The sequence below is a fragment of the Podarcis vaucheri genome (assembly GCF_965113315.1).
Source record: "Podarcis vaucheri genome assembly, chromosome: 13".
Classification (NCBI taxonomy): Eukaryota; Metazoa; Chordata; class Lepidosauria; order Squamata; family Lacertidae; genus Podarcis; species Podarcis vaucheri.
The window spans coordinates 40,017,750-40,036,135 of record NC_138751.1 but is presented as its reverse complement, the minus strand read 5'-3'; the positions used below and the strand labels follow the sequence as shown (position 1 = coordinate 40,036,135).

General features: G+C 43.5%; 1 protein-coding gene and 1 pseudogene across 4 annotated transcripts in view; both read left to right on the top strand.

Moving 5' to 3' along the window:
• The window catches only part of LOC309515973 (vomeronasal type-2 receptor 26-like), a 50,836-nt gene that overhangs the window by 24,679 nt on the left and 7,771 nt on the right, over nt 1–18,386 (top strand). The window contains exons 1-3 of one of the 3 annotated variants that reach the window (XM_082194343.1): nt 11,337–11,371; nt 11,772–11,897; nt 13,798–14,089. The exons of 1 other annotated variant lie outside the window; for it this stretch is intronic. In XM_082194343.1, coding sequence (XP_082050469.1) covers nt 13,802–14,089 — 288 coding nt within the window. In that variant the 5' untranslated portion in view covers nt 11,337–11,371; nt 11,772–11,897; nt 13,798–13,801. Of the gene's footprint in view, nt 1–11,336; nt 11,898–13,797; nt 14,090–18,386 lie in introns of those variants that run through there. One more of the 3 variants, XM_082194342.1, reaches the window with a different exon arrangement.
• LOC309517536 (vomeronasal type-2 receptor 26-like) lies at nt 1,556–11,206 on the top strand (annotated as a pseudogene). Its single transcript has 6 exons — nt 1,556–1,810; nt 2,540–2,956; nt 3,199–3,387; nt 6,759–6,986; nt 8,167–8,293; nt 9,914–11,206. The product of its transcript is annotated as a vomeronasal type-2 receptor 26-like (transcript).

Sequence of the window (18,386 nt, the reverse complement as noted above, 5' to 3'; positions counted from 1 at the left end):
TAAATTTTGCCTCCCTTACAGGCCTGTGATCTGAAGTCTAGTGCTGCGTTCTTGGAATCCGAGAGTCATGGCCGAGCTCACAATACCCTTTGTGTCTCAAACTCTGCTCTTGAATGCACTTTCCTCTTCACAAAGCAGCATGTGAGAAAAGAGGGTTTAGGTGAAATCACAAGGGTAGCCATTGCCCTAGGCACAGTTTTTCCTGGGCATGTTTTGCTCCTCACACCACCAGGGGTGCCGACTTATAAAAAATATTGGGGGGGCCCATACCGGGGTCCCGGTTCTGCCTGTCACATGAGTTCGCCGCTCACTCACCGCCTGTGATCTGCGCGGGGCCAAAGCACAGAGCCAGCTGGAACCACAGGACCACCAGGGAGAGTCTGGACTGCGAGTGCTGAAGCAGCGGGGGTGGTGGAGGTGGTGGGGGCGGCGGCGGTGGCTGCTGCTCCTGCCACCGCCTCTTCTCTAGGAATGGATCCCCGCTGCTTGGGTTCATTCCATGATACATCTTTCATCCGCAAAGGGCATCGGGATTGCAACGGTCTGCAACGACAGAAACAGGCAGCTTTGCTTCAGCAGCACACGGGCAGTTCCCTCCGCACACCTTCCCGCCCCCTCCCGGAGGAGGCGCCCCTCACTCAATGGCACTTTCTGGCCCTCCGCCAGCAAAAAAGGAAAACCTATCCCACCCTGGGTCGCCCCCCGCGCTGCCCTTCCGCCGCGCGCTCCCTGGCGGCAGGATGGCAGTGGTGCTTTTGCATGCAAGAACCGGCCTGCCCTCCCCAGGCTTCGCGCCGGGAGGCGGCCACCCCCTCCTACCAACGTCACCTTAGCTGAACCCAGAAAAAAAGCCCCGCTCCGGCGGCGGGAACTCCCGTCCCCTCCATTCTCCCCTCACCCTGGTCCCTCGCCGGCGGCGAATACGCCGTTCCTCGGCCCCGCGACTCCATTCCGTTCTAAAGTCCCGCCGCTGGGGGTCTTCCTCTGACTGACCGACCTGCCCGCCCCTTCTCAGGAGCTCCCAGTCACTTTGGGAGGCGCGCGCCGGAGTCCCCTGCGCGGTTTTTGGCAAGGAGCCCCCCAAACGAATTTTTGAAGGGGCTCGGGCCCCCTCAGGTCCCATGGAGTCGGCGCCTATGCACACCACCCATGCCAGCCCGGTTCTGCATTGCAAGTGTGATCCCACATCTCAGCCCCTCAAAGCAGCGTGGGGCTGGCATGGCGTCAGGAGGATGTAATGGGCATGTGCCCTTCCTGCTGCGTCCTCCTCATGTCACCCACCCAGCCCGTCACGGATGCTTTAGTTGTGATCCCTGTATTCCAGGGGGTCAAGCTTGATGACCTTTGGGGGCTACTTTCAATTCTGCAATTCTCTGTTTATATAGGTGAATATATATAGGTGCCCTAAAATGGCCTGCAGACAGGGCCCAACGGACCGTATGTCCATCATCACAGCCATGCCTTGAAGTCACTCAGTCTGCTCACAATTGTTCCTTTCCAGTCAAATTCTACCAGTGGCTAGAATTCATCTTGGCCCCATGGGTTTACCTGCCCCATGCCTGGCCTCAAGGAAATCAACAAGAATTCCAATATATTACCTAATGTCACATTGGGATTCCACATCTTTGATAGTTACTTCAGTGAAAGGATGACCTACTGGGCCACTTTGGAGCTGCTCTCTACACACTACAGATTCGTACCCAGCTACCAGTGTGACAAACAGAAAAATCTGATGGCCGTCATTGGGGGACTTGACTTTGAGATTTCTCTCCACATGGCAGCTGTCTTAGGTGTCTACAAGATTCCCCAGGTAAGAGTCAAACATGGTGACTTCCCCTCATTCTTCTTTCCTCTGTCCTGTTGAGAAAAGTTTTGCATTCCATAATAGCCCCCTTGACAATTTTAGATTGTATTCAATAAAAGCTTTCATTCGCCTTCATCCATTTCCCAGCCTTTGCATGTTCTTCAGAAGGTATGAATGGAACATTTTGCAGATCCCGTTGTACACACCTAGTCTATGTATGCGAACAGCTTGGTCTGCTGGCCTCAGGTAGACTCCAACCAGGATGAATTACAGAGGCTTCTTGTACATTACCTTAATTGATTTGACCTGGAGAGTTTGGGGCTGTCACTGCTGCCGTCAACAGCTCACTGGTTATCTACCTAGTGAAATCAGAGACACAGAGAGAGCTTTTATATTCTTTTACTTTAGTTCACAGGAAGACATTAAAGTAAACTCTTGAGCTGCCACCAAACCAGCCATTGCTTCCTAGAAATCATACCCCTCCTGCTGCCTATGGTGGCTGCTAAGAACAATTCTCTTTTGGGTTCTGCAGAGCATGTCTGGTCCTTCTGGAAGGAGGAGGCTCTGACAAACTCTGCTCAGAGAGAATGTCACTTGGCTGCTGTACTGTTTCTAAGAAATCTGACTCTTTTCTTTGTTCATTGCTACCTTGGCACAATAGTTTCATCATTGCTATCCACACATAATCAATGTTTCTACTGCATTACTGGGAAATAACTGTCTGTTTCCTTCTAGCTCACTTATGGCTCCTTTGCCTTAGAGGATGCTGGTCAAAGCCAATCCACTTCCTTCTACCGGATGGTGCCCAATGAAGCCCATCAGTACACTGGGATTGTTGAGTTACTTCTCCACTTTGGATGGACGTGGGTTGGGTTGTTCACATTGGATAGTGAGAGTGGAGAGAATTTTATGGAAATCCTGCAAACTCTGTTTTTCCATAGAGGCATTTGCTTGGCCTTTTCAGAGAGAACTCCAAAAGGCTCATATTTTGAAGAGTATTATGACATGATTCCCCAGTGGCTCCAAGTCTATCATGATATTGCAGAAAGCAAAGCCAGTGCTGTCGTTGTCTATGGAGAAGCCAAGTCCTTCTGTTTTTTGCAACTATGGCTAGCGGCAGGGGGTGCAGAAAACGTGACATCTATGGGGAAGGTATGGATTATGAGTGCTCATCTGGATTTCTCAGCAGTGGGCTTTCAAATGAGCCAGGGTATGCAACCATTTCATGGCTCCATATGCTTCACAGTGCACTCAAATGAGGTGCAAGGATTCAAGACCCTTCTTCGCTCCCTCAATCCTTTCATGGCAGGTGAAGATGGTTTTCTTCAGCAGTTCTGGCTCCAGACATTCTATTGTTTCTTTTCAAAATCCAATACTGAGTTCAGTGAACTGGACAGGAGAAGCTGGACAGCCTCCCCTCGTCTGGCTTTGAGATGAGCATGACTGGCCACAGCTACAGCATCTACAATGCTGTCTATGTTGTGGCACATGCTCTACATGATGCCATGTACGGATCCAGGGCAAAAGACAGAGGAATTGTGAGAAGATGGAGACCGCAGCTTCAGAAATTGCAGCCTTGGCAGGTAATGGTTCTTTTGTTGTTGTTGTATATATTTTAATTATTATATCATTTTATATTATTGATAAAAAAAGACAAACTGTCTGGGAACTGCCATCGGCTCAGGGCCAAGCGTGGAAAAGCCAAATGGATTACAGAGAGCCCCCAAAGATTGTGGGAAGCAGCACTTCCTCAGTGGAGTAAGGTAGCCACGCCTCTAGTGGAGAGGAGATGCAGGGCTCAGAGGAGGCGAGGCGGTGCCAGGACACCTTGCCTGAGCAAAGCGGGGAGGAGAGAGGCCCCCCGTTACCCACGCCTTCCTTGCGCAGTAGGCGTTCATCGCTGAGAAGGGAGGCGCAGACTGGGCGTCAAGAAACTACTCTGCTGGGGAAGGTTTAAGGACCGCCCACTCTCAGATTCTGCCAGTGAATGAGCAAGACACGGAATAGAGGCGCTCCACTTTCCCAAGGTTTTTATCACCGATAAGAAAGCTTTAAAACAGACTATTGCAGCATATTGCCTGATTGCTCTTGAGCAACCTACCTATACCTCTAACAACAACATTTTTAACAACAGACAAAAATTGAAAGAGGAATAACCAAACTGTAAAATAGGCGGGTAGGATGTGTAGTTGCACGTTGAAGCTGCTGAAGAAAGCATATAGTATTTTGCTAGAATAGGAAACAAAAGATGAGGAGGTCAAATCAGTCATGATCAAATGGGCACAAGATAGAGGACATAATATACAATTTGAGGACTGGGGGAAATTGTGGAAAGTAAATTTGAAATTTACAGAATGTTCTCTTTTGAAAGAAAATTATATGAAAATAGTGTATAGATGGTATATTACACCAGTACAGATAGCAAAAATGTATAAAACCGGGTCAAACATGTTGGAAATGTAAAGAAAAAGAAGGGACTTTTTATCATATGTGGTGGGAATGTAGAGAAGTTTTTAAAAAATGTGAAATGATATACAATGAATTGAAAAAAAATGTTTAAAATGACATTTGTAAAAAAAAAACCACCCAGAAGCATTTTTGTTAGGGATTGTAGGAGAAGACCTGCCAAGAAAAACAAAGAATTTATTTATGTATGCTACAATAGTGGCAAGAGTCTTGATAGCACAAGGATGGCAGAATGAGGACATCCCAATGAAAGAAAAGGCAAGAAAAATTGATGAGCTATGCAGAGTTGGCTAAATGTGACTTTAAGGAAGAATGGGAACTTTTTACAAATTATCTAAAAAGACAACAGAATGAACTGGACCCCTTGGCAGGTTTTGAATAAAGATACACAAATTTATTGGTTGATAACATGATAGATCTATAAGGCAAAGATATGTATAATTTTATAACATGCAGAGAATAATAAGTGTAGAGAAATCAGAGAGAGGAGCTGAGGGAAGTCCCTGGTTGGGGCGGGGGGAGAGATGGAAGGGGGTGGGAAAAAGGGGGGAAAATAATGTATGTGATTATATGGTTTGATAATTTATGTTGAAATTGCTTAATAAAAACATTTTTAACAAGAATGTATATTTGCAAATGAGTTAAATACTTTAGAGTCCAAATTAAGTCCAATTTTATCAGATCACTAAGCATAGTTCCAGATTTGCCAGGGTGTTTTGAAAATGTTGGTTCTGCTGCACAGCATATGCTATTTATATTGTGTTGCCTGCTCTACACGATGCCATGTATGTGAGGAGAATCAGAACTTACAGGGTTAAACAGTTCTGTGTGACGTCTCACATTCTGAGGCGTGGTTTGGTTCACATACGGGAATCTTTCTTTTTGTGTGAGTTTCCTTTCGTTTTTGGCTGAGAGGCGAGAGGAATGTCTGCTCTCTCGCTGGGACTGATTTATGATGTTTTTCTTCACATTAAAGGCTGTTAGAGATTAGCAAGAAGCCTGTGTTCAGTCTGATTTATTATCCACACACAAGGCAACATTTTCTACCGCTGCTAAGAACTCTGCTAAGAGCTAAGAGCTCAAGTTTTTCCTATCGGCACAAGCGTCCATCGGCACAGGGGAAGTGTGCCGGGCGCCATCTTATCTCACAATGTACAGATTCAGGGTAAAAGACAGGAATGGTGAGAGGTGGGAGGTGGTTGCACAGTGGTACCTCTGTTACGAATGCTTTTGGTTATGAACGCTTTAGGTTACGAACTCCGCTAATCCAGAAGTAGCTGCTCCTGCTTGTGAACTTTGCCCCAGGATGCGAATGGAAATTGTGCACCTCTGGAGGCCCCATTAGTGAAAGGATAAGAACGGGATAAGAATGGATTCAGCTTAAGAACGGACCTCCAGAATGAATGAAGTTCGTAACCAGAGGTACCACAGTAAGCTTGCTCTGAGCCAGCCACAGAGATAAGGAAGGATGGGAACATCTGCTGGTCTTTGCATTGCCACAGCCCTAGAAGATTAGAAAGGGCTGTGTTGGATAAGATGGGAGAATCTCACCTTTGAACCATCCCAGGAAGATACCAGTGTTTTGGACTTGATCAGGAAACCGTCCTGTCAGGTTGCCAGCTGTCAGAGATCCCAGCAGCAGTGGGACATGTCAGGCCTCATCAGGAAGCTGTGTGGGACAGCTCTTTTTCAGAAGCCGAAGAGGCGAATTGCTGAGCTTTGTTCTGTAAATCATAGCTACTTTACTTATCTTGGATGTTATTCTACAATTTATATATGTTATTTAGCTGTTATGTTCTATATTATTAGTTTTATAAAAAGGTAAAGGACCCCTGACTGTTAAGTCCAGTCGCGAACGACTCTGGGGTTGCGGCGCTCATCTCACTTTACTGGCCGAGCGAGCTGACGTTTGTCCGCAGACAGTTTTTCCAGGTCATGTGGCCAGCATGACTAAGTCACATCTGGCGAAACCAGAGCAGTGCACAGAAACGCCATTTACCTTCCTGCCAGAGCGGTACCTATTTATCTACTTGCACTTTGACGTGCTTTCGAACTGCTAGGTTAGCAGGAGCAGGGACCGAGCAACGGGAGCTCACCCTGTTGTGGGGATTTGAACCACCGACCTTCTGATCGGCAAGTCCTAGGCTCTAAACCACAGAGCCTAGGACTTGCAGCGCCACCCACGTCCCACATTAGCTTTATACATCATATTAATTATTAGATTCAGTTCCCAATAATAAAAGGATCCTTCTTACATCCAATAGCTTGTCTGCCCTTCCATTCACTGACATCCAAGGACCCTTTGGTTTCTTGGTGCTTTCCATGGCTGGGTGACCACTAGGTGCAATACAGGTGCAGACATGGCCATTATTGCTATTATATTTTATGAAATTCTACACACCACAGTTTAGAGGCAATTGTAATCTACAATTGCATGAAATTAATTTGAGTTTTAAACAATTGTCCTTTTGGTTCCATTTCAATGCAGCTCCACCCTTTTCTTAGGAGCATCTCATTTAACAACAGTGCGGGAGAAGAAGTGTCTTTCAATGAGAATCAGGAATTAGAAACTGGATTTGATATTACCAACTTGGTCACTTTCCCAAATAACTCCTTCATCAGAATGAAGGTTGGATGGATGAATTTGGATGCTCCCCCAGGAAAAGAGTTTTCCATCAATGAAGACAAAATGGTGTGGCACAGGAGTTTTCAACAGGTGGGGAATATTTCAGCAAATCACAACCTAGAAGTGTCCTAAATTAATGTCATTGTGGCATAGTTGGGGTTTGGATCCTGTATACTTTTGCAGGCTTGCACAAATGTAGTGAAGCTGTCAACTAGATAGGGACATAATCCTTTGTTCCAGTGCTAAAGAGAATTATTTAAAGTTTTGGAAATGAGCTGAGTGGTATCTAAGTCTAACCTGCAGAAAACCTCTTTAGAAAGCAGGCAAGGGGAGACTTCAGGAGAAAACACTTGGCTGGTTAGGCATAATAATGTTAAAACATGAATGGATCAGAAATTGTACAGCTTCTTCCTTAAATTACACTTAGTCATCTAAAACTGTTCCTTTTAACTGCAGGTTAAAACTCTGGTAAGTTTCCAAAAGTATATTTTTCCAAGCAATTTGGTCATTAAGGTTACTATTCATATCTAATCTCTCCCTTTCAAAAAATATTCTTGTTGAAATTGCCATAACTCCAACTGGGATATAAGGACATATTTAGTCACATTAGTAACAGATGCCATTATGGCTCTTAGTCTGCAGTAAAATGCATTTGCATTCGAAATATTCTTACTATTCAGTGTGCCATTTCTCCAATTCACTTACCGCATTTTTCGTCCCATAGGACGCTCCGTCCCATAGGACACACCTAGTTTTTTTGGGGGGGAAATAAAGGAATCCCCCCTTTATTTCCCCCCCAAAAGCAGGTCGGGGAAACCGAACCAGGTCGAGGAACAGCGGGATGGCGGCGCTGCGCCTCCCTGCTGCCCCCCGAGCTTGTGGGGCTGGCCGATGTCTGCCCGGCACGGGGGGGGGGCGCTCTGCTTCAGGGCGCCCCTCGCGCCGGGCGGCAGGCTGCTATCCGCAGCGTGGGGAGCCCTGCGGAACCTCCCGCAGGGCTGACTAGGCTGCGGATGTGTTCCTGAAGCCTGGAGAGCGAGAGGGGTCGGTGCGCACGGACCCCTCTCACTCTCCAGGCTTCAGCGAAAGCCTGCATTCGCCCCATAGGACGCACCCAGATTTCCCCTTCATTTTTGGAGGGGAAAAAGTGCGTCATATAGGGCGAAAAATACGGTAATTGCTCGTAGCCCAGAAAATGGAATTCAGCTTTTCCAAAAGCCAATCATTTTCTGTGCACTTAACTGCTTTCATACTTAATTCAAATTGGCAGGTGCCACCCCCCTCCCTTTGCAACAAAAAATGCCCTCCTGGTTCCAGCAGAAAGAAGAAGGAGGGGGAGAAATTCTGCTGCTATGACTGTGCCCAGTGTCCCGAAGGCAAGATTTCATTTCAGAATGGTATGAGGCACTATATACATGTCGTGTTTTTTTGCTCTCAGCTGTGCAGTTCCTCACCACAATCATCCAGTGATCAGGTTTGCAAAGGGACACAGCACTTGGAAACAGACCCAACCATCAACTAATCACCAGGGCTTGCAAAGTGCAATTTTACCTGCCCTACTCCTAACATCCTAGGTGTGATTTGTCCTAAAAAGCATGATGGGTAAGAGGTTGCCTAGCACTAGATTGCCTGGAGAGCGATGGGGGCGGGGGAGTGGAGATTTGTTCTGCCAATGTACCTGTAGAGCACAGGTCTCCCACTGCCCTGCCCTGCCCCCGCGCCATCAGCTAAGCAGCAGAGATCTTGCAGTCAGGAAGGGAGCTCTAGGGCACTGCCTTCCCATGCAGCTCACTCCTGAGGAACAACTCTAGTACAGCCAGGTTGTGTATATATTACAAAAATAGAATAAATTGTGATGATATGCACTGTCCAGACTCTTTATGTTCAAAACAGTTTGACTTTCATAATCATATAACTGAGAAGAACAGATCTACAATCTCATACTTATTTCACTTGGTTCCTTATAGTGAGTAAAAGTTTCTCCTTATTAACATCTTCGGATCCTCTTTTCAGCGGTCATTCTCTCTCTCTCTCTCTCTCTCTCTCTCTCTCTCTCTCTCTCTCTCTCACACACACACACACACACATACACACACAGGTAAAAAACGACAGTTACTCGAATAGCAGTCACAACCGAATGGAATGCCTCTCTCATGTGATTCACAGTCAGCCAATCAAACGAGAGAGCTACTGCTAAAGGAAAACACACAAATAACAATTCAACATAAGCAAACATTCCCATTTCAGGAAATTAAACCCTTATCCTTAATAGATGAGTCCCTTACTGCCTGTAGTATGAGTAGCTCTCATATACAGACCCCTCACCTGCAATATCCCCCTCAGACAGACATGTCTCAGGAGGCCCTGACCCAGCTCACTGGATCCCTCCCTGGCATTTTCAGCTAGCAGCTCCTCAAGCCTCTTCCACCTTTCATCCTGATCCAACCACTCCTCCAGGACATGTTCTCAGTGCTCATGAAAGTAAGAAATAGCAATACTCTGCTGTCAGGAGGGGGCTGTAGAGCTCCAACCTCCCACACCAACCACTCCTGTGTCTGGCTAGGGACTCCTCTCATACATCCAAGTTGAGGTACTGCACAAATAAAGGTAAAGGTAAAGGGACCCCTGACCATTAGGTCCAGTCGTGGCCAACTCTGGGGTTGTGGCACACATCTCACTTTACTGGCCGAAGGAGCCGGCGTACAGTTTCCGGGTCATGTGGTCAGCATGACTAAGACGCTTCTGGTGAACCAGAGCAGTGCACGGAAACGCCGTTTAGCTTCCCACCGGAGTGGTACCTGTTTATTTACTTGCACTTTGACGTGCTTTTGAACTGCTAGGTTGGCAGGAGCAGGGACTGAGCAATGGGAGCTCACCCCGTCGCAGGGATTCGAACCGCTGACCTTCTGATTGGCAAGTCCTAGGCTCTGTGGTTTAACCCACAGCCCACGTCCCACTGTACAAGTAGCTGCCCTCAAATACACTTGACTAACATTCATTTCTTTGTTTCCCCCCAGACACGAATGACTGTGTCGGATGCTCAGAAGGTCACTATTCAAACAAAGACCAAACACAATGTATTCCAAAGACAATAAGCTTCTTGATGTTTGAAGAACCTTTGGGGATGAGCTTAGCTTTCCTCTCTGCCTTTTTCTCACTGCTCACAATATTGGTCCTAGTCATTTTCATTACACATCAGAACACACCACTCGTCAGGGCCAACAACCGGAATCTGACTTACATGCTCCTTACCTCTCTTCTGCCTCTGCTTTCTTTGCCCCTTCATCTTCATCAGCCGCCCGAGCACAGTGACTTGCCTTCTTCGACAAGTGACTTTCGGTATCATTTTCACAGTGACTGTTTCTTGTGTGTTGGCCAAAACCATCACTGTGGTTCTGGCCTTTGGGGCCACCAAACCAGGATCCAGAATGAGGAAATGGGTGGGGAAAAGACTGGCAAGCACCACTGTGCTTTCTTGCTCCCTTATCCAAATTGGTGTTTGTGCTGTGTGGTTGGGAACATCTCCACCTTTCCCCAATTCTGACTCGCACTCTGTGATGGACAAAAAAATACTAGACTGTCATGAAGGGTCGGTTGTCATGTTTTACTGTGTCCTGGGTTACATGGGCTTCCTTGCCTTTGTCAGTTTTGTTGTAGCATTTTTAGCCCGGAAACTGCCTGACAGCTTTAATGAGGCCAAATTTATCACCTTTAGCATGTTGTTGTTTTGTAGTGTTTGGGTCTCCTTTGTTCCGGTCTACCTGAGCACTAAGGGGAAATACATGGTGGCTGTGGAGATCTTCTCTATCTTGGCCTCCAGTGCTGGCTTATTAGGTTTCATCTTTCTCCCCAAATGTTACATCATTGTGTTGCGGCCTGATCTAAATGACAAACAGCAGTTAATAAGGAGGAAACAGTAGTATATCCCACTGCCAGTCTTTTCTTTCAGACTACTCTATAGTTAATATTCATATGCTCTCCATCATACAGTTATTTTGTATTAATTGCTTTGTACCATTTTTGTTGTCAGCAGTGTCCTCTTTGATATATTAGACCATTAAAGCCTAGGAATTATCCATGTGCTGAAACTACAGATTGGCACTGCTACAGGTGCCACATAGTACCCATTCATTTCCTAGTAGATCCGCCCCTGTATAAACCTTCCTATTTTCAAATCGAACCTGCCTTCCCCTAGTTTGTTTTAGTGTAATAGTCAGTAAGCTAAAAAAGGGAGGTTCATGCAGGAAGGTTTAGAGGACAGATAATGCATATTCTATGGTCAAGTGAAGCATTCCTTCTCTGAAAAAAGACAGGCTCACTGTTCTTTTCTTATTCTTTGCAGTTTACTTTGTGTGCCCTTTGTGTGTCGTCTCAGGAATTGACAGAGATGGCTTTTCATGAAACATCACAAAACATGTTTTTCTCCATTCTCCCAATCTTCCCAGCAATAACAGCACCTAGTTATTATCTCATTGGTAATTATCACACTTGTCATCACTGAATCTCCTTTGGATAAGGTTCTCATAGATTTTGAAAGAATACTATACAAAGACTAGTATTAAAGAATCCCTTCCTGCCATTTCAAACAATGGGGAGGGCAGAGGAAGAGGCAGTATTTCCACTTTTCACTTGGAGAGTTGTAAGACAGTCTTTTAATCTGTGGATTGGTGGAATGACATGGCATTTGTGTGAGGGCAAAAGATTCTAGTGAGGTTGGTTCTGAAGCTAACAGGCATGTTCTCGATGGAAGTAAAGATGTGTGACTAGAAGGAACATTTGCCTCAGTATGCTGCTGATTATTGTGTACATCCTCTCCTTTCTGCCACATGTGATGTGCAAACATAACAAACGTTGCACCACCAATCATTCGCTCAGCATTCCACATGAATTCTATCAGCCTGGTGACTTTATAATTGGTGGACTTGCTTCTCATATCTTTGGCTCTTTTGCTAAAGAAGACTTCAGAGAAATCCTTATCACCCATCAAGTCCGTACTTTCTTGTAAGTAGTAAGCACGTACACATCAACAAATCATTTGATTCTGATTCCCCAATGCTAACCATAAATTTCGGTAGGATTCCCTCCCCCCCCCGTCAGAGGTATGAATAGTAGAGGTGCTAAACTGAGGAGTTAGCTTAGAGAAGGGAAATGGTGATCTGAAACTGCTAGTAAGATGAGATAGCTTGGACTTGCTGATCAGTTCTGATCCCCCATTTCCTCCCTCCTCTTCACAATTTTCTTCCAGGCAGTGCTTTATTAGAAGAGCAAAGGTTTAGTCTTACTTGGAAATCTGAGCTTCCGAACTATAAGAATTCGCACGAATTGGAAAGATTAGCTCCAGCAAAGAGGGCAGAAGATATTGAAATTAAATAATCAAATTAATGAAAGGATTAATGTTTAAAGGTTGGAAGTGCTATTATATTAGCTGCTTAAAGTAAATTGGCAATAAGTAATTTAAACTAAAACGTAAACTTTGGAGGTATAAAAGAAACGCATGAAACAAGGTTATAATTTGCTGAAATTTTTATTGTTAAGAATGCACTGCGAGGGAGATGTGGGGAAGTCCGTTAAATAGACTGGAACAAGCATGAAATAATCAATTTTTCTTTTCTTCTTTTTCTTCTTTCTGTAACTGATATTTTTCTGTATAAATTGATGGATAATTTTCTATCTGGAAAAAAACAATAAAATATTTTTTTTTAAAAAAAAGGAAATCTGAGCTTCTGCTGTGGAAGCCCTTCTTGAAATGAGGGGCTTCTGAATTCACTGACGAGCCAAAGAAGTAAGAGAAACAGAGTCCCCAAACAGGTGCAAACACCAGAGTCACTTTCAGATGACTTGTTTATTTAGCATTCATCCATATTAGACACTGCTGGTTTTTAATGAGCACTCATTCTGATTAGTTTGTGTGGAGCTTCAATGATGTGTGAAGCTTGCATTGTCCCACACTTCGCACTGAATTTCCTCATAGGTGTTAGAATCACAACCCAAAACATCGGCAACCTGGAAGCACCCTTGGAGAAGTAACCAACATCCAACTGTTGAAAGCTTCCAGTACCCATCACCAGGCAGGAAGGGAGATATAGGGGATGGGGGAGGTGACAGGATACTCCGCAAAGTGCAAGTGGTAAGATAGCTCTCTGGCTTCACTTTGAGTTCTTGAGAGAGGCTTGCTTTGACCCCAGAGTGTGTTATGGTGAGGGATGGGGAGAGAAATAGAAATTCCACCTGTTTCCATGCTCTCCACAGCTACATCCTGATTTCAGAGGTAAGGGTGCATGTTGGAGGTAAAGTGAGGTGCCCTTCTCTGGTCTTAACATGAAAGCAATCCTGACAAGAGTTTTGGGTGAGGAATCTAACAAATGTAAACAAATTATGCATAGCTCTGATGAGGTAAAGAGTGGCGGCCAATTCAGTAGATAGTCTTGTAAGAGCAGCCACACTTCACAATAGGAATAGGTTACCAAGGGGTAGGATGTTAGAGAAAAGGTGTGAACCCTTCCCTGGTCTAAATATTAAACCAAGCCTGAGAAGAGTTTCTGGTGAGGGATCTTAAAAGCTCATCTTGCCTTTGAAGTAGGGTTTTTAGAGCACCATTTGTTCTCCTCTAAGCTGGGCTATGACAAACACACATGACACCCCAAGTTGAAAATATGTCAAGTTGAAAATGTTTCACGGATCTAGAAATGTTGATTACTATCCTACCTCTCTCTCGTCATTTTCAAATGGATCTGAACCAACAAATGAGTTCTCTGCTAAGATACAAAGCTCTTAAGGAGTAAAGGGGGGGGCATCCTAAGCAGCAGATAGTATTGGAGGAGCAGCAACATTCTAGCCTAGGAGCAATTTTCCAATGGCTTGCATATCTCTCAGTTATACATCATAAAATTATCTATTGCAGTATTATGCCTAAGAACTATCAGCATATTCTGGCTTTGGTGTTTGCGGTCAAGGAGATCAATGAGAACCCCACGATCTTGCCTAATATCACCTTGGGATTCCACATCTATGACAGTTACACCAATAATAGGATGACCTATCGGGCCATTCTGGACCTTATTTCCATGCATCCCAGATATGTACCCAACTACAGGTGTGGCATTGAAAAAAATCTGATGACTGTCATTGGGGGACTTGACTTTGGAACATCCCTCTACATGGCAACCATATTGGGTGTCTACAAGATTCCCCAGGTAAAATACTGATTTGGGCACTTCGCAGCTCACTTATTATTATGTTTTGTAACCAGTGTTTGGCATTTCCATGCGCTGCTCTGGTTCGCCAGAAGCAGCTTAGTCCTGCTGGCGACATGACCCAGAAGCTGTATGCTGGCTCCCTCGGCCAATAAAGCGAGATGAGCACCGCAACCCCAGAGTTGGTCATGACTGGACCTAATGGTCAGGGGTCCCTTTACCCTTGACCTTTAACCAGTGTTCACCCAGTGTTTGCCATAGCTCAGTGCAGGCACCTCTCAGTTGGGCACCAATGCCATTCTATGAGAACAAGAGAGAAGTTCATGGTGGGCTCCAGCACCTCTTTCTCTAGAAAAATAGCACTGGGTTTTAAACACGTAAAAGTCACTTTAGGAGGATTTCTATATTTTTTTTTAAAAAAAATATTTTTTATTGCATTTTTTCCCAGATAAAGATATACAGTCAATTATACAAAGAAACATCAACAACAAAGAAAGAAAAGAAGAAAAAATAGAACACTTCAAAGCTTATTTCAGTCTTCTATCGGACTTCCCCACATCTCCCCCACAATGCATTCTTGGCAATAAAAATATCAGCAAATTATATCCTTATTTCATGCGTTTCTTTTATACTTTCAAAAACTTGCGTTTTAGTTTAAATTACTTGTTATCAATTTATTCTAAAGAAACGAATATGGTGTCATTTTAAACATTTAAACATTAATCCTTTCATTAATTATTTATTTAGTTTCATATGTCATCCACTCTCATTGCTGGAGCTAATCTTTCCAAATCATGTGAGTTCTTATAATTCATATAATTTGTAAACCTTTGCAAATAGTCCTTAAATTTTTTCCAGTCCTCCTCTATTGCTTCTTCTCCCAAATCTCGGATCCTGGCAGTCATCTCGGCCAATTCCATATAGTCCATCAATTGCGTCTGCCACTCTTACAGTGTGGGTAAATCTTGTGTCTTCCAGTACTTTGCAATAAGAATTCTTGCTGCTGTAGTTGCATACATAAAAAACGTTCTGTCCTTCTTTAACACTTTCTGGCCGACAATGCCCAGTAGGAAGGCCTCTGGTTTCTTAGGGAAGGTGTACTTAAACACCTTTTTTAGCTTATTATATATCATTTCCCAGAATGCCTTCACTCTTGGACAGGTCCACCATAGGTGAAAGAATGTCCCTTCAGCCTCCTTACATTTCCAACATTTGTTGTCCGACAAATGGTATATTTTTGCAAGCTTGACTGGGGTCATGTACCACCTGTATATCATTTTCATAATATTTTCTTTCAAGGCATTACATGCCGTAAATTTCATACCGGTGGTCCATAACTTTTCCCAGTCTTCAAACATAATGTTGTACCCAATGTCTTGAGCCCATTTTATCATGGCTGATTTAACTGTCTCATCCTGAGTATTCCATTTAAGCAGCAAGTTATACATTCTTGATAATAGCTTAGTCTTTGGTTCTAACAATTCTGTCTCTAGTTTCGATTTTTCCACCTGGAAACCTGTTTTTTTATCCATCTTAAACACCTCCTGAATTTGAGCATAATGAAACCAATCTTGCACCTTATTCTTTAGTCTTTCATAACTCTGTAACCTCCAATTGTCTCCAATTTTTTCTATTATTTCCCCATATGTCGGCCAGCCGGCCTCCATATTGGGTTTTTTCCGAGCCTTGGCCTCCACTGGTGATAACCACCTCGGGGTCTTACTTTCTAACAAATCTTTATATTTTGTCCAGACTATAAATATTGCTTTTCTGACAATATGGTTTTTGAACATTTTATGTGTTTTTACCTTGTCGTACTACAAATACGCATGCCATCCTAACGAATTATTAAACCCTTCCAGATCTAGGACATCAGTGTTCTCTAGTAACAACCAATCTTTCATCCAGCAGAAGGCTGCAGCTTCATAATATAACCTTAAGTCTGGCAGGGCAAACCCCCCTCTTTCTTTTGCATCAGTTAGTATTTTAAACTTTATTCGGGGCTTTTTGCCCTGCCAAACAAACTTTGAGATATCCTTCTGCCACTTTCCAAAACATTCCACTCTGTCCACGATCTGTAAGGTTTGAAACAAAAACAACATCTTTGGCAAAACGTTCATTTTTATAGCTGCTATTCGGCCCAACAAGGAAAGTTTCAGTCTTGACCAAATTTCTAGATCTTTTTTAACTTCTAACCAGCATTTTTCATAATTATCTTTGAATAAATTCAAATTTTTGGAAGACAAGTTAACCCCCAGGTATCTCACTTTTTTAACCACATTTAACTCTGTTTCCCTCTGAAACCCATCTGTTTCTGAAGTTGTCAAATTTTTTCCCAACACCTTGGTTTTTTGTTTATTCAACTTAAATCCCGCCACCCGACCAAACTCCTGAATCAATTCTAAAACTCTTTTTGTACTAGATTCTGGCTCCTGTAGTGTTAAAACCAAGTCATCTGCGAAAGCTTTCAGTTTATATTGTTTCGCTCCGACCTGTACTCCTTGTACCTGCCGGTCCTTCCTAATCATATTCAAGAGCACCTCCAGGACTGAAATGAATAATAGGGGGGAGAGAGGGCACCCTTGCCGTGTTCCTTTTTCAATTTGAAACTCTTCTGTCACCACATTGTTCACAATCAACTTAGCTTTTTGTTCTGAGTAAATTGCTTCTAAACCATTTTCAAACCCCCGTCCCACTCCCATCCCTTCCAAGTTTTTCTTCATAAACTTCCAGGAAATATTGTCAAAGGCCTTCTCCGCATCGATGAAAATTAACACTGCTTTAGTGTTAATATTGGTTTGCAAAAGTTCCAGAATATCAATAATATTCCTAGTGTTGTCAAACAAATGTCTGCCTGGGAGAAAGCCTGCCTGGTCCTTGTGAATTACTTCATTCAATACCTTTTTAAGTCTACTTGCCAAAATGTCTGCAAATATTTTGTAATCCACATTTAGGAGTGAGATGGGACGGTAGTTCTTAAGCTGAGTCTTTTCAGTTTCCACTTTAGGTATCAATGTAATGAAAGCTTCTTTCCACGTTTCCGGTGCCCTCCCTCCTTCCATAATGTGGTTACAGACCTCCATTAATGGTTGTATCAGATAGTCTTTTAATATCTTATAATACTTGGAGGTAAGTCCATCTGGGCCTGGAGATTTGCCCAACTGCATATTCTGAATGGCTTCCTCAATTTCCTGTTGTGTTGTTTTGTGGTTCAAGATTGATCTCTTTTCCTGAGATAGTTCTGGTAGACCATTGACTTTTAAAAATTGATCCATCTCAAACACTTCCTCGGGCCCTTGCGTATATAGTTTTTTAAAATATTTCTGGAAACACTTTCTAATTTCACCTGGTTTCTGAATATTTTTCCCTTCAACCTCTAGATTGGTAACATAGTTCAATTTTTGTCTTTTCTTCAACTGCCATGCTAGCAGTTTTCCACATTTATTCACTGATTCAAAAGATCTTTGTTTCATTTGTTTAATTTTCCATTCCACTTCTTGATTTATCAATTTCGTATATTGTGATTGATGGAATTTAATTTCTCTCAAAATCTCTTTTGATTTTGGTTTTGATCTCAATTTTTTCTCTCCATCTCTTATCTTCTCCAATATCTTATCCTTTTTTTCATTCCAGAGTTTTTTCTTGATCGTATTCTGTTGTATCAGAAACGCTCTCATTACAGCTTTACTTGCGTCCCAGATTATTCTCTTTTCCACCGAGGTGTTCAAATTAATTTCAAAATAGTCCTTTAAAGCTTTTTGGGCCTTCTTTACGATCTCTTGATCTCTTAGCAGGTTGTCATTCATTTTCCATCTGAAGGAGCCGGCTGGGGTAAAACTTAATTCCATTTTCAGGGCGTTATGGTCGGAGCAGGTCTTTGGGCAGATTTCCACTCTTGTAATCTTAGGTGCCAGCCCTCTAGTTGTCCAGATTTGGTCGATTCTTGTCCATGACAGATGGGCCTCAGAGAAGAAAGTTCCCTCTTTACCTAGAGGGTTTCTTGTCCTCCAAGTATCAATCAAATCCATATTGTCTGTCAGTTCAAAAAAGGTTTTAGGTAATCTGCCATCTTTAGTTAATTTCTGGTTTTGAGACTTGTCCATAAGGGTAGAGACCACCCCATTCATATCTCCCATCATTATTATGTTAGAGTAGTCCAGATAGTCCAGCAATATCTCATGCAGCTTCTTGTAGAATTCCGATTTCCCCTCATTTGGTGCATAAATTCCTAATATCAAGACTTTTTCTCCTTGAGTTTGTATTTCAATTGCCAGGATTCGTCCTTGTTCATCTTTAA